The sequence below is a fragment of the Hypanus sabinus genome, chromosome 20 (assembly GCF_030144855.1).
Source record: "Hypanus sabinus isolate sHypSab1 chromosome 20, sHypSab1.hap1, whole genome shotgun sequence".
NCBI lineage: Eukaryota > Metazoa > Chordata > Chondrichthyes > Myliobatiformes > Dasyatidae > Hypanus > Hypanus sabinus.
The window spans coordinates 66,237,999-66,254,205 of record NC_082725.1 but is presented as its reverse complement, the minus strand read 5'-3'; the positions used below and the strand labels follow the sequence as shown (position 1 = coordinate 66,254,205).

The window sequence follows — 16,207 nt, the reverse complement described above, 5'->3', positions numbered from 1 at the left end:
ATGTGTGTCATAATAAGGATTAGGTCGTGTGTTGCAGAACTTTGCAAACTGAACAAACAGAAGGGTATTTGTTAGCACCTCTGTTGTGTCAAGTGTAAAAGATTACATTCCTTCTCTGCAGCTTTTCTTGTATCCTCATCAGACTGACCGTGAGCTACTGAAATGCATTCACATCAACAGTGAACATTACAGTGATTTGTATGCAGCAGCCTCCACAGACTCTGGCTGCTTTATCGATCCCGAATGAGAGATGAATGTTATTGTTATAGATTCTTCTGTGCTGCTGTTTGTTAAGGTAATAGCAAGGATCGAGATTGCAGCCAAACATCTTCTACTGATGGTGAACAATGCCCAACTACAAAGGTGGCTGATACCAACAATGCACCACATGATACACCTAGTTCCTAAAGGCATATGAGCACAGACTACTGAGAAGAATTCCTCTTCTCTTCCTTGTCATTGCATCCTTTGTATCTTCATGAGAACAAATAGGGTTCATCCAGAGAACGCACCTGCATCCCAGTGCTGTGCTGTGGTAGCAGCATGACCAGCTTTCTCTTATTAGATGTTGTTGGATAATGTGTAGTTTTGATTGAGCTGTTGGTAATCCAAGTTTTAGCTCCCTGTGTTGGACATTGCTGTCATCAAAAGCAGGAGGATTGACAATACAGAGCATGATGGTGAGCTCTTGTGCAAATAGAGCCAACATTAGGTGTACAGGTGGGAGGTTCATGCAACAACTCAAGAGTTGGTCCCTGCATTTTTTTTTGAAAAACTCAAGATTAAAGCCCACGCAGAAATTAATTATTTCTGAAGTTTCTGTGAATCCCATTTTTATTATTAATCCAAGGCATCTTGAAACTTGGCAATATTATTAGGAATTCTGTCAACTGGTTTTGTACACTCCCTGTGTTGTATTACAGACCATGTGTTTTTATATTGAAGGCACATAATAGAGTTCTTCAGGTAGCTAAACTAGAATGGGTGCACAGCTACCTCAGGACTATACTAGAGAATCAGCCTTGACATTGTGTTTAACTTAGCAGGAGTGAAATTTAAACCCACTATCTTCTAACAGACCAGGAAATGTACAATTTCTATGTAAGGAAGATGGTCTCCTTCCAGTCTTTGATCGTCACAGCAAGCTCCAGACTTTGAAAGTTCAGCAGATATTTCAAAATGCAACCTGCAACTTTCAGTTAACGAGACTGATATCCACTTCACTAGTCCTTTGACATTTGATTATTGATGATTCTAAATGATTTTTTTGGTAAATGGAACTTACAAACTTACAATGATTAATTAGACATTCCTGAGAATCTGAAGAGCGCCCTTGCTGTTAACAATTAATTAAGATGCTTTTTGCTAGTGTTGAGTGTGGATTTTGAATCATTGCTTAAAATAGGCCACCTTTTATAACAAGCCATTTCATCAAAATTAATAATCTCTGAAGAAGATCTGTCATTTCAGAATGATGCAGCTTTTGTCAAGCTCCCTCCCCATGTAAGGATACATGGATGGTGCATTTGCCATTCAGTTGGCAAAGAGCTCAGCAGGTTCAGCGAGATCTAGCTTTATTAATTCCTAGCATGTAGCCCATGTCTTTACTGATCTTGTTTTGTCTGCTGATGGTAGACTGGAACAAAAGACTAAAATAAAAGGTTACATGTTCTCTGCCTTCTTGCTGCCTCCCAACTCCATTTTAGATGCCTCCTTTTCATTTTTTCTCAATGCCTTTTGATATCAACTCTCATCAGGCTTTCTGGCCATGTCACCTGATGCCTGCAAAAGTGACCAAGGATCTCAACAAAGCCAATATTGGGAAATTGGAGAATTACTATACAGGGGTAGCAGATTCACACCACTAAGGCTCAGGTACGTATGCAGCCCCTATGTCCTATTGCCGATACTCCATTTAGCATTTCTACTGCTCAACTCCTCCAGTACCTTTTATATTATTTTATGACTGCTTTAACGCAGACATTCAGAAATATCAGACAAGGAAATGTGGACTTTACAAAGCCTTAGTTATCCCTGTGCCATAACGTTGTGGCATTTCATGCAATGCACTGTTATGTGACTCTTGAGCGGACATCTCATATGCCAAAAGATAAACTTTAGATCTCCCAGTCTACCTCATCACGATCCTTCCACTTTATATGTCCACTTGTACTGCACTTTCTCTGTAACTGCAGCACAATATTCTGCAGTCCTTTCTTCCTTTTCCTAGTTTAGTGTACTTGTGTAGGACATGATTTTTCTGTATCTTGGTACCTATGACAATAAATCATTAAAATGTAAGCCAAATGGAAACAGGTCAGGAAGCATCTGTGGTGGGAGATGGACAATTTATGTTCTGGATTGAGACCCTTCCTCTGGGCCCTTCATCTCAGCTGTCCATTTCCCTCCATAGATACTGCCTGACCTCTAGCAATTTATGCATTGCTTCAGATTACAGCAGCTTTAGTCACTTATGTCTTCAACTGATAGACAGTCATCAGCCATACTCATACTAAACCCCTTTTAACATGTCAGCAACAAGCACAGGTCAGTTGGATTTGGATGATGGGAACTCATTTCTGATCTCATTTGGTGACTGAGTGGCATTGACACCTATTCTGCTGAAAGATATCTGCCGCTTATTTGAGGTGGGCTCTGACCTAGCCAGAAACAGAATAGCTTTCTCAAAGAAGGACCAGAGTGATTTTCTGTGTTTGTTTAAATGGTACACTTGCTCTTGCTCCTGCCTAAGAATCAGACTAAAACAATAAATTAATTAAGCAGGGTCAAGTCCTTGTTTAATCTGAACATTGAATCAAGCAATTCCTCTGAAACCTTCAAGTGAAATGTTTTAAAATTGCTATTGCATCTTCTGGCCCATCTCTCTACCCTTTCTGGAATCCTAAAATCTCCATAAATTGTGGAACAATGAATTCTAATTGCTTTCAGAGCACGGTCATGCATATGAGCAGAGACATGGTAAAGAAAGGGCCCACTAAGCCAATTATAAAACGATTCTTGGTAAAGGAATCCCATCAACATCATTCCTCCAAATTAAATTACTTTGTCTTACATGCCCATCCAGTTTCACAATGGAAGCTCTGATCGACTGACAGTTTCATCTTTACCTTCTTAATGACTTTTTTAGTTGCCTTTTGTTGGTTTTTAAAAGTTTCCCAATCCTCTAACTTGCCACTAATTTTTGTTCTTTTATATGCCCTCTCTTTGGCTTTTATGTTGGCTGTGACTTCCCTTATTAGCCATGGTTGCCTTTAGAATACTTCTTCCTCTTGGGGATGTATATATCCTGTGCCTTCTGAATTGCTTCCAGAAATTCCAGCCGTTGCTGCTCTGCCGTCATCCTTGCCAGTGTTGCTTTCCACTCATTTCTGGTTAACTGCTCTCTCATGCTTCTGTAAATGCCTTTACTCCAATGGAATACTGATACAGCTCCTCCCTCTCAAATTACGGGGTGAATTCAAGCACATTATGATCACTCTCCCCGAATGGTTCTTTTACCTTAAGCTCTCTTATCAATTCCAGTTCATTGCACAACAGCCAGTCCAGAGTAGATGATCCCCTAGAGGACTCAACCATGAGCTGCTCTATAAAGTCATCTTGTAGACACGAGAAATTCCCCTTCATGGAATCCAGCAACAACCTGATTTTCTCAATCTACCTGCATATTTAAATCCCCCATGACTATAGTAACATTGCCCTTTTGGCGTGCGTTTTCTATCTCCCATTGTAATTTGTGGGCCACATCCTTACTAGGGTTTGGGGGTGTATATACAACTCCCATCAGGGTCTTTTTGCCCTTGCAGTTCCTTAGCTCTGTCCACAATGATTCAACACCTTCCAACCCCATGTCACCTCTTTCTGATTATTTGATTTCGTTTTTACCAACAAATCAACGCCACCCCCTCTGCCTTCCAGACTATTCTTTCGATACAGCGTGTATTCTTGGACCTAAAGCTCCCAGCTGTAATCTTCTTTCAGCCATGATTCAGCGATGTCGACACCATCAAACCTGCCAATCTGCAACTGTTCATCTACCTTATTCTGTATACTGCGCACATTCAAATATAACACTTTCAGTCCTGTATTCACCCTTTTAGATTTTGTCTGCCTTTTACGTTACAACTCATCCTGTTGACTACCATTTTGCCCTATCAACAACCTCTCCTCACTACGCATTGCCTCTGTTTGTAAACCTGCTACCCATCTTCAGCACTATCATCCGCCTTTCTTACGATGCTTCTTGCATTAAAGCATATGCAGCTTAGGGCTCTAGTCTCCCCCATGCTCAACCTTTTGATTCCAAACTTTGTCTAATGTTTTACCAACATTTGCCTCTACAACCTCTCCACTAACTGTTTGGCACTCTGGTTCCCAACCCCTGCAGCTCTATTTTAAACCCCACCATCTGAGAATTTTGTACTTGCCCACAGAACCTCCTGTCCATTCCCTAGCTTATGAAACCCCTGTCACGGCAGACTGCCTGTTCTATCCCCTTCACTTCTGAGTCACGGAGTTAAGCTCAGTGCCAGAGATCTGACCCTGTTAGGACATCTCCCCCAACAGTATCCAAAGTGATATTATTTAGATGGGGACAGACTATTACAGGCAATCCCCGGGTTACGGACCAGTTCCGTTCCTGAGTCCGTCTTTAAGTCGGATTTGTACGTAAGTCGGAACAAGTACATCCAGTATTATTTAGTGTCAGTTAGTCAAACGTTTGTCTTAGTATATAGTATATATTTTACCTTTCTGTGCATATAAAACACTTAAGAAATGTATGTATTCCAGTAATTAAACCACTGCGTTGCTTAGTAATGATCGTATCTTTCATTGGGGCAGGGCTCCATTTTTCTCACTTTATCCTTTAAAATTGTTCCAATCATTGACCGACTGTAGCCTAACGCTTTTCCAATGACCAATGGCGTTTCACCTCTTTCCAAACGCTTTATTATTTCCACTTTATTTTCAATCACGATCGTTTCCCATCGAAAGAACAGAAACACTGCGGGCGGTGGGTCCCGACCTCCGCCGGCTCCCAGGTCTGCTGGGTCCTAAGGACCACCGCACTGAACTCCCTGGGTCCTAAACTCCACCACACTGAGACAGGTTAAATGGGTCAAGTGGGGGCTGTGCTGGGTTTGGGTATTTGATCCTTCACAATATTCCATGTGGGAATTTAAACTGGAGGTGGCAGTGGGTTTTGTTGTGAGGTCGAGTTGCAAGCTCGATATCAGCCCGGCATGGATGGTATGGAAGTCACAGGATCGAACTCAGGAACCTCTGTTCTCGAACCCGGCGCTGATCTCACTATGCCATCAGCCGACCGGAATGGGAGGGCGGGGTCAAGGTAAATCTTACTAAGAAAAATTTAAGCCAAATACAAAGTTAAATATTCAACACATTGTCAATGGCAATGACTTAAAATGGCGGACAGCATCACGATCCAACTTAAAATGACAGATGGCATCGCGATCTGACTTAAAATGGCGGACAGCGTTCTCCTTCCTCGGTTCGTAAGTACGAGTTGTCCGTAAATCGCACGTTCGTAACTCGGAGACTACCTGTATTTAGATGAGGGAGAGAATTCAAAATGCAGAGATGCAAAGGGACTTGGGAGTCCTTGTGCAGGATACCTTAAAGTTTAACCTCCAGGTTGAGGCGGTGGTAAAGAAGGTGAATGCAATGTTGGCATTCATTTTTAGAGGTATAGAATATAAGAGCAGTGATATGATGTTGAGACTCTATAAGGCACTCATGAGACCACACTTTAAATATTGCGTGCAGTTTTGGGCTCGTTATTTTAGGAAGGATATGCTGACATTGGAGAGGATTCAGAGAAGATTCACGAGGATGATTCCAGGAATGAAAGGGTTACCGTATGAGGAATATCTGGAAGCTTGTAGGCGGTATTCCCTGGAGTTCAGGAGAATGAGGTGGGATCTCATCGAAGCATTCTGGATCTTAAAAGATTAGATCTGAACAGATTAGATATAGCAAAGTTATTTTTCATGGTAGGGGATTCTAGGACAAGAGGGCACAACCTCAGGATTGAAGGGCATCCATTTGGAACAGAGATGTGGAGAAATTACTTTAGTCAAGGGGTGGTAAATCTATGGAATTTGTTGCCACAAGGGGCTGTTATGGCCAAGTCATTGGGTGTATTTAAGGCAGAGATAAATAGGTTCTTGGTTAGCCAGGGCATCAAGGGGTATGGGGAGAAGGAAAGGGAGTGGTGATGATTGGATCAGCCCATGATTGAATGATGGAGCAGACATGGATGGGCCAAATGGCCTACTTCTGCTCCTATATTTCTGGACTTATGATAAACCAGTTATCGACAGGAATGGACACAGGGCTATTCTGCACTGGCTCCTTAACCCCTTTCCCTTTCCTGACTGTCACCCAGTTTCCTGTGTCCCGCACCTTGGGTGTAACTACCTCTCTATATGTTCTATCTATCATCCCCACAGCCTCCCGAATGATCCGAAGTTCATCCAGTTCCAGCTCCAACTCCTTAATGCGGATTGTTAGAAGCTGCGGTCATCAGGGATACCGGACATCTTCCTGCCTTTCCACACCCTTCAAGAGGAGCATTCAACTATTTTATGTAGCATCTCTGCTGTCCTAGCTGAGCAGATATAAAGAAGAGAAAAAAAAATAACTTCCCTGGTTGAAGCCTCTCTTCATGGAAGCCTCGAAGAGCTAAGGTCTCAAGATCACCACTTTGACTCTTCCTCTCAGTCGCTGGCCACTAGGCCAGCCTCTTGCCCTTGCTAATCAATCGCAAATGCCAATTGGTCGCCAGTCAAAGCTATTTTTGACTGCACTGCCCCGCTGCTTCCTTTCGTACTGCGGCAGTGGACATGATTGAAGTTCCCTCCTCTCAAAACTTCTGATGTCCGGATCTGCAACTTGTCAAAGCTCTTTTTTAATGTCTCCCCTGTTCTTCTCCTGCTGGTGTGTAGTATCAGCAGAAATACAAATGTTTCAACTTCCAATTCCCTGTTTTTCAGATTGCTCTCCGGTTCCCAAATGTCTGATGGTGGGATCCTCAGTCCATATCTTCTAACTGTGTACCCATGGATTTCATTTACCCTTTTTCTCCCATCCAAGCCAATAAGTTATTACCCTTGAACCTAGGAAGCATTACCACTGCTGCTCATTGCCTCCTGAGCTGGATATTGACGTCACAAAGGGGACAGTGCGTACGTTCCTATTTGCGTCAACAATGCTGAGTCAGAAGGGTTGGGAGTGTCACGTTCCTAGAAGTTAACACTAATAGTTAATGTTCAGTGGTTATGTAGCAGATGTGTAAAACTTTGATTAGGCTACACTTGGAGTGTTCCATCCAGTTCTGTCGTAGGAAGCATGTAGCTTTGGAGAGGGTGCCTGAATAAAATGTTATGTGCTATTAGGAGAGGTTGCTAATACTACCAGTAGTAGAGGCTAATTGGAGAAGTGTATAATGAGAGGCACTGACAGATGTATGTCACTGTTTCCCAGCATTGAAATATCTAATACCAGAGGTCATGCATGTAGAGTGAGAGGAGGTACGTTCAAAGGGTGCGTGGAGTGCATTGCTGAAGCAAGCAAAGTGTCTGCTTCCGCCCACCATGTGATAGCTTTTTCAACTTTACTGGCTCGGAGAGCTATTTTGCTACACTGGAAAGAATCTAACCCGCCTACTGTTTTCTACTGGCTCTCCTCCATTATGTCATGTCTAAGCTTGGAGAAAATTAGAAGCCGGACATTTGAAACATCCTTTAATTTTGAACAAGTCTGGCAACCCTTTATTCAATATTTTCACATGATTTAATTGATCTTTATTTATTTATTTTTCTTTATTCTCTTTGGGGAAAATCCTTGTCCACAAAGGTTCGGAGATGACTGGAAGGATGTGTTTTTTTTTCTCTCTTTTTTTCTAATTTTATCCTCAATTGGACTGTCCAATCTTTCTTTTTCTTTCCTTTGTTTCTTTCTCTTTTTTTGTTTCACTTTAGTTAGTGGGGTTTTTCTTTATCAATAAAATTTCCAATCTTTTTTTATGATTGTTGAGTTGTAGTTTTTTTTTACCATTGTATATATAACAGCATAATATTTTATCTATTTGATTTTGACATTATATACTTTTTGTTTTTATTATTGTTGTTTATATGTCTTTTACATTATCTACTTGCTAAACTCCTCTTCCGATTTGTATATTCTTTATTTGAAAATCAATAAAAAAGATTGAAAAATGAAATGACTGCATTGCCAGGGGTGCTAGTAGAGTCTAATATAATAAAGGTGTTTAAGAGGCTCTTAGGCAGGCACATGAAAATACAGAGAATGCAGGGATATTGGATTTTGTAGGCAGAAAGGATTAGATTAGTTAGGCATTTAATTACTAGTTTAATTAGCAGTGCAACATAGTGGACTGTTCCTGTGCTGTACTGTAGAACGTTCTACATTCCTACTGCACTGTCTATTCTGGGTGGGGCTTGCATACATTATTCTGTGTTCTGTTATGGCATTTACTTGGACTAACTTAATGCAATAAAGTAATGTGATCTGTGTGGGTGGCACATAAAATAAAGTCGTACACTGTAGCTCAGTACTTGTGACAATAATGAACCAATTTACCTTTAACGACAGCAAGACTCACAGTCATGGTCACCATGAATACTATGCTTTACTGTCAAACGTACTGTCACTACACTTGGTTGCCATTAGTTCTGAAATTTCACTCCTGCAAAAGCTTTGGAGCTGCAATGTAATGTGTGGTAAAGCACTGGGACAAGTGCACCTTTGTTTTAAATTAGTCTGACCTTGGGCTGTATTATTGTGCTTTGTATGCTCAAATGAAGTAGATACAGAGTGGATGCAGGTATCCATGGCCAGCTGCACTAGGGCAGTGTGTCCCACTGTCTCTTCCAATTGAATAGACTTGAAGCTTTGGTGAGGTCAAAAAGAGCAGGTGGAACAGTGAGTGTTGCACCCAGCATTCTTCATAAGATTATAGCAGAGAAAACCATGACAGTGTGCCTGTGGCTGGGCGGAATCAACACTGGGAGCAGCTCTTCCATCTCAGTGAAGGACTTCGGCATTGACTCTTTCTGTGGCCGGCAACAACGAGACCCCTCTGTACTTAACATCATTGACCTTATTTCCCTCTGTGGTCACTAAAGCTTCAGAAATTCAAGTGGGATGTTGACTGAATACAGCTGTAGGATTGGTTCCAAGATACTCACAACAAGGAGTCTCACAGTATGTGTCAACCATATCTCTAGAGAAAGCTTGACCCAACAATGTCCTGACCTGCATATGAAGGTATTACACTTGAACTATAGCTAGCACTGTTCTGACTTTCTCTTGTCTCTTTATTTGTCAATTTTATAGGAGAGAGATTCGACAACATTGGGACAATCAGCAGGAGTGGTTTGTTTCAAGATAACGCAAAAACACAGAGCCAAAAGGAACCCGCAATAACTATCGCAAGTCCTGCAGTAAGTTTATTTCCTTTTTCAGTTTACACCTTGTTAGTAAATTAAACAGTAATGCCAAATGCTGAGTAATTACACATAGATTCCTTGTACATTGTGTAGGACAAATACACAAACATTTACACCAGTGTTGGACTAATATTGAAGGCAGACTCCTTTTTTCAAAAGAAGCTTTTTGTTCCATGGTGTTTCCACAACCTTGAGACATCTCAGAGTGCTTTGTAGCCAGCTGTGGTGACATAACTGAATACAATCACAATTGTTACAGCTAGGAATACCTGCAGTCTTTTACCCATGCTGTTAAGCCTTTACTATGTCTTTTCACAACATGAACATGGCTGAAAAAAGCTGCCAAAATATTGTAAGTATGAATGTATGCAACATTGGGCATTCAATTATCAACTAATCCCTATGTAGATGTTTTATCAGTGATCTTTCATGTCACAATGCACCATATTAATAGATAAAATTGAAAAGATCAATAACCAGGCATTATACACATTTTTTAGTAATGGAGAGTGCAGTTAGAATGGGAAATTCTTCTTAGACCAATTTATAATGGAATGACCTCCTTGACTGTATGTGCCCAAATTTTCCAATCTAGTCATCATTACTTTTGGGATAATGGTGTTACCCACATCCTTGCACACTTTTCTAATGTTGAGATTTCAGTGAAATTTTGAAAAAAATGCGATGTCGTATCAGTTAACACATTACGAGAAAAGATCAAAAAGATCATGTGCCCGATAAAAAATATCTCAGTATAGATGTCATAAAATTAGAGAAGGTGCAAATAAAGTTTCACGAGGATGTTCTCAGCACTGGAGGGCTTGGGTTATAAGGCAAGCTTAGATCCACTTGGACTTTATTCCTGGAGAATCAGGAGCTGGGGAGTGAACTTACAGAGGTGTCTAAAATCATTGAGGGGCATAGAAAAGATGAATAGCCAAACTCTTTTCCACAGGGTAAGGGAGTCCTAAAGACCAGAATACCGTTAGATATAGGAGCAGAGTTAAGGCATTGGGCCCATCGAGTCTGCTCCACCATTTTATCATGAATGATCCAAATTTTCCTCTCTACCCCAATCTCATACCTTCTCCCCATATCCCTTAATACCCTGACCAATCAAGAATCTATCAACCTTGATCTTGAATGGACATAAAGACTTGGCCTCCACAGCTGCCTGCGGCAAAGAAAGAAATTCCTCCTGATATCTGTTCTAAAAGGACACACCTCTATTCTGAGGTTGTGTCCTCTGGCAGACTCCCCCCACTACAGAAAACATTCTCTCCACATCCATTCTATCAAGGCCTTTCACCATTCGATAGGTTTCAATGAGGTCACCCCTCATTCTTCTGAATTCCAGTGAATTCAGGCCCAGAGCCATCAAATGCTCTTCATATGACAAGCCATTCAATCCTGGAATCATTTTCATGAATCTCTACTGAACCCTTTCCAGTTTTTCCACATCCTTTCTAAGATAAGGGACTCAAAACTGCTCACAATACTCTGTGAGGTCTCACTAGAGCTTTATAAATTATCAACATTACATCCTTGCTTTTATATTGTAGTTCACTTGAAATGATTGCTAACATTGCATTTACCATCCTCAGCCTGCACAAGGACACCTCAGTTTTTTGTATTTTCCCTCCATTTAGAAAATTATCAACCCTTTCATTTATTCTAGCAAAGTGCATGACCATAAACATCTCAACACTGCATTCCATCTGCCATTTCTTTTCCCATTCTCCCAATCTCTCTGTCCTCTGTAGCCTCTCTATTTCCTCTAAATTACCTACCCTTCCACCTATCTGCATATCGTCTGCAAACTTTGCAGTAAAGCCATCATTTCCATTATCCTAATCATTGATGTATAATAAGAAAATATCAGTCCCAACACAGATCCCTGCCGAAAATCACTAGTCACTAGTAGCCTATCAAAATACTTCCTTTATTCCCACACTTTGCCTCCTACCAAACAGCCACTGCTTTATCCATGCTAAAATCTTTCCTGTTAATACCGTGGGCTTGTAGCTTGTTAAGCAGCGTAATGCGTGGTTCCTTGTCAAAGACCTTCTGAAAATCCAAGTATGCAACATCAACCAATCCTCTTTTGTCTATCCTGCTTGTTATTTCTTCAAACAATTCCAACAGATTTATCAGGCAAGACTTTCCCTTGAGGAAACCATGCAGACTACGGCCTATTTAATCATGTGCTTCAACCTTAACAATCAACACCAACCCAACCACTGAGGCCTGTCTAAGTGGCCTATAGTTTCTAACTGTTTCCTTCCTTCTGCCTTACTCCCTGCTTGGAGAGTGGAGAGACATTTGCAGTTTTCCAGTCTTCCAGAATCATTCCAGAATCTTGTGATTATTGAAATATCAATACAATGCTTCCACAATCTCTTCATCCACCTCTTTTAGAACCCTTGAGTGTATCTACCTTCAGACCTTTCAATTTCTCAATAACCTTCTCTCTAGTTATGGTAACTTCACACACTTCATTCCCCTGACACCTGGAACTTCCACCCTACTGCTCGTGTCTTCCACAGTGAAGACTGATGCAAAATAGTTCATCTACCATTTCCTTGTCCCTTATCAGTATCTCTCCTGCATTATTTTCCAGTGTCCGATATCCACTCCCGCTTCTCTTTTACACTTTATGTATCTGAAGAAATGTTTGGTATCCTCTTGAATATTATCGACTAGCTTACATTCATATTCCATCTTTAGCTTCTTAATGATTTTATTACTTGCTTTCTGTTGGTTTTTAAAAGCTTCCCAATCCTCTAACTTCCCACTAACTTTCACTCTGTTATATGACCTCCCTTTGGCTTTTATTTTAAGTAGAGAGCATAGGTTTAAAATGAGAGGAGGAAGATTTAAAAGGGACCTGCGAGGCAACTTTTCACACAGGGTATGTAGATGGAATGAGACGTCAGAGGCAGTGATACATCTAGAAGTCACCTTGGCCAGTGCGGATGAGTTGGGCCGAAGGGCCTATTTCTGTGCCGTACATCCCGATGAGTCTGTGAAAGATGGTGATCAATCCTGTAAACATGATTATAAAAGGCTGAAAGTTTCTCCTACTAGATCTTAACTTGTGAACAAGTCGTTTTTCTGTTCTCTGCTACAGAAGTCTGCACCGTACTGAGAAGTGGACAGCAGGCTGACCCACTCACTGTCTATGGTTGTCCATAGTGCCTTGATTCATGGAAAGCTTTGCCCAGATCATGGATTTACCACTACTCAGTTCCCTAGAAGCAGACTCTAACTGGATACCTTCCTGGGTTCATTCTGTAATAATTTCTGGATTGTACCTTTCCTTTGGTAAATCAAATGTTTTGCCTTAATTTCGAAAGAGACTTTTTCTGAATGGCAACTAGTCTCTCTAACATTGGTCCACATTAATTGAAAAAGCACTTTGGCGTATTTGATGTACAGAATTTGTGGTGTTCATGTATGTGATTTGTCTTTATATGATAGCACAAGCTCAATGTATTTGGAGGCAGGTTTATTTGTAAGTGATTTGTCCACTGTATGATCTTAATCAAATGAGAAATGGTTGCCCAAGTAGCCAAAAATATCCTGGGGTATTCTGTACTTCTGCCAATCCTGGGTTACTGGCTGTTCTTCAATTCCCTGGTGTGACAGCATTGTTGAACCATTTTATAATCATTATTTTGAAGTGCATATTTGTTTTCAGATAAATAATTGATTTTATTTTTATATAAAAGCACATCAAACTTTCAACCAGATTGAATGGATTGCAGAGCAGGGTCATTGAGTGATATATTTTTGTTGGTTTTTTGTGAAAGGCAGCACCTCTCTGTTACTGGGGCCAAGATAATAACCAGCAGAGGCAAGCAAAGATCAAAACATTTTTGGAGGAGTATAGTTAGCTTCAGAAAATTAACAAGAGCAAATGGTAAAGATTCATATTCTAGATACATTTGGAATGTTGGAACAACTTAGTGTGAATTGAATGCTTCATTGTGTTTAATGCTGGGACATGGGACTTTGGATAGTATATGCACCTTGTGTTTCCACTGCACGTGCTGGACCAAGAATGGGTTTCAGTCTCTGCAGTGAGATCTGTGATACCTTCAAAGGAGCCTGAACAGGGAAACTGAACTAGACAAATGTAAGAAAAGCAGATGTACAGGTCTTCACCAGGTTATGAACACCTGACCTGACTTAGGTACAGACATAAGAAAGTACCAACGAGTGGTATGGATCTGCTAGCTGTTCTGGAGAACACTGTTCATGGTACTACCTGAATAGTTGGGTTAAACACCCTAGTTCAATTATATTACCCTCGCTTGGCCCATGTTTTTATTTATATATATCATCGGTGGCTGCATTTCCAATTTGTAAACTGCTCACATTATGAGCCTTTCTGAGGAATGGAGCCCTGTCATAACCTGGGGAACAACTTCACTCTGACGCACCCCCTTTCAGAAATACTTGTCAGAACACCTTACATTTATAGTGTATCCTTTACATAAAGCAATCCATGCAGGGACTGAAGGTATTGTGGGGTGATGAGATTTTTGGAAGTAAGGGTCAAATAACAAATAGATCAAATGCCCTGCTAATGCTGCATCGAAGCAAGTCTCTCGGATTTGATGACTGCCGATTGCACAGGATGTTCAGTGGAGGAGTGCTGCATCAGACTTCATTGCCCATCCCTGCTTTGCCTTGAACACTCCTTTTCCAGGATCTTAGAACTACCCTCTTTTCTAGTTCTAGAAACTTTTCCAGAACTGCCCTCTTAGTTACAAATCAACCACTTTAGCCAGGAATGTTGTTTCATGGGCCTCGGACCAGATGAGCACCACAGATTCCCTTCCCTGGAGCATATTATTGTACCAGATGGACTTTTATGTCACTGAGTCCAGCTTTTCAATTCCAGCTGAAATTACAAATAAGGAGTAGGAGAGAAGCGAGAGTGGATATCGGATCGCTGGAAAATGCTGCTGGAGAGCTAGTAATAGAGGACGATGAATAACTATCTATATCAGTCTTCACTATGGAAGACACTTGCAGTATGCTGGAAGTTTGAGAGCATCTGGGGGCAAAATTGTGAGAAGTTGCCATTACTGAGGAAAAGGTTCTTGGGAAACTGAAAGGTCTGAAGTTAGGTAAGTCACCTGGACCAGATGGTATAAACCCCAGGGTTCTGAAGGAAGTGGTTGAAGAGATTGTAGAGGAATTAGTAACGATCTTTCAAAAATCTATTAATTATAGCATGTTTCTGAAGGACTAGCAAATTGCAAATGTAACTCCACTCTTCAAGAAGGGAGAGAAGCAGAAGAAAGTCCAGTTAGTCTGACCTCGGTGGTTAAGAAGATGGTGGAGTCGATTGTTAAGGGGGTACTTGGAGGCACATGATAAAACAAGCTGTAGTCAGCATGACTTCCTTAAGGGAAAATCTTGCCTGACAAATCTGTTGAAATTCTTTGAAGAAACAAGCAGGATAGACAAAGGAGAATTGAGAGATGCTGTGTATTTGGATTTTCAGAAGATCTTTGACAAAATGACACACATGAGACTAATTAATGAGTTAATAGCCCAGCCCATGGTACTACAGGAAAAACTCTTCTCTTTACGTTATATGTTAATGACTTGAATAACAGAATTGATGGCTTTGTTACAATGTTTCTGAGTGATATAAAGATAATGGAGGGGCAGATAGTTTTGAGGAAGTAGAGCGGCTACGAAAGGACTTGGGCACAGAAGTGTCATATGGCACACAGTGTCAGGAAGTATGCAGTCATGCACTTTGGTAGAAGAAATAAAAGGGGCACTCTGAGGTGCAAAGGGATTTGGGAGTCCTTCTGGAGGGTTCCCTGAAGGTTAATTTGCAGGTTGAGTAGGTGGTGAGGAAGGCAAATGCAACGTCAGCATTCATTTCAAGAGGACTAGAATATAAAAGCAAGGGTGTAATGTTGAGACTTTATAAAGGACTGCTAAGACCTCATTTGGAGTATTGGGAGTAGTTATGAGCCTCCTATCTAAGAGAAAATATGCTGACATTGGGTGGTGTTCATAGGAGATTCACAAAGATGATTCTGGGATTGAAAGTCATGTCATATGAAGAACATTTGATAACTCTGGGCCTGTACTTACTGGAATTTATAAGAGTGAGGGGTGACCTCATTGAAACCTATCGAATAGCGAAAGACATTTACAGAGTGGATTTTTCCTATAGTGGGAGTCTAAGGCCAGAGGACACAGATAGCGTGGATGTGGAGAGGATGTTTCCTATAGGGGGGGAGTCTAGGACCAGAGGACACAGATAGAGTGGATGTGGAGAGGATGTTTCCTATAGTGGGGGAGTCTAGGACCAGAGGACACAGATAGAGTGGATGCGGAGAGGATGTTTCCTATAGTGGGGGAGTCTAGGACCAGAGGACACAGATAGAGTGGATGTGGAGAGGATGTTTCCTATAGTGGGGGAGTCTAGGACCAGAGGACACTGATAGAGTGGATGTGGAGAGAATGTTTCCTATAGTGGGGGAGTCTAGGACCAGAGGACACAGATAGAGTGGATGTGGAGAGGATGTTTCCTAGAGGGGGAGTTTGGGACCAGAGGGCACAGATAGAGTGGATGTTTCCTATAGTGGGGGAGTCTAGGACCAGAGGACACAGATAGAGTGGATGTGGTGAGGATGTTTCCTATAGTGGGAGAGTCTAGG

At 41.2% G+C, this 16,207-nt stretch overlaps 1 protein-coding gene across 1 annotated transcript in view; it reads left to right on the top strand.

The window, feature by feature from the left end:
- The window catches only part of LOC132378705 (rab effector MyRIP-like), a 74,758-nt gene extending 59,026 nt beyond the window's left edge, over positions 1-15,732 (top strand). Inside the window, exons 7-8 of the mRNA XM_059945806.1 lie at positions 9,400-9,506; positions 12,643-15,732. Coding sequence (XP_059801789.1) covers positions 9,400-9,506; positions 12,643-12,660 — 125 coding nt within the window. The 3' untranslated portion in view covers positions 12,661-15,732. The remainder of the gene's footprint in view (positions 1-9,399; positions 9,507-12,642) is intronic.
- Positions 15,733-16,207: the final 475 nt, after the last annotated feature.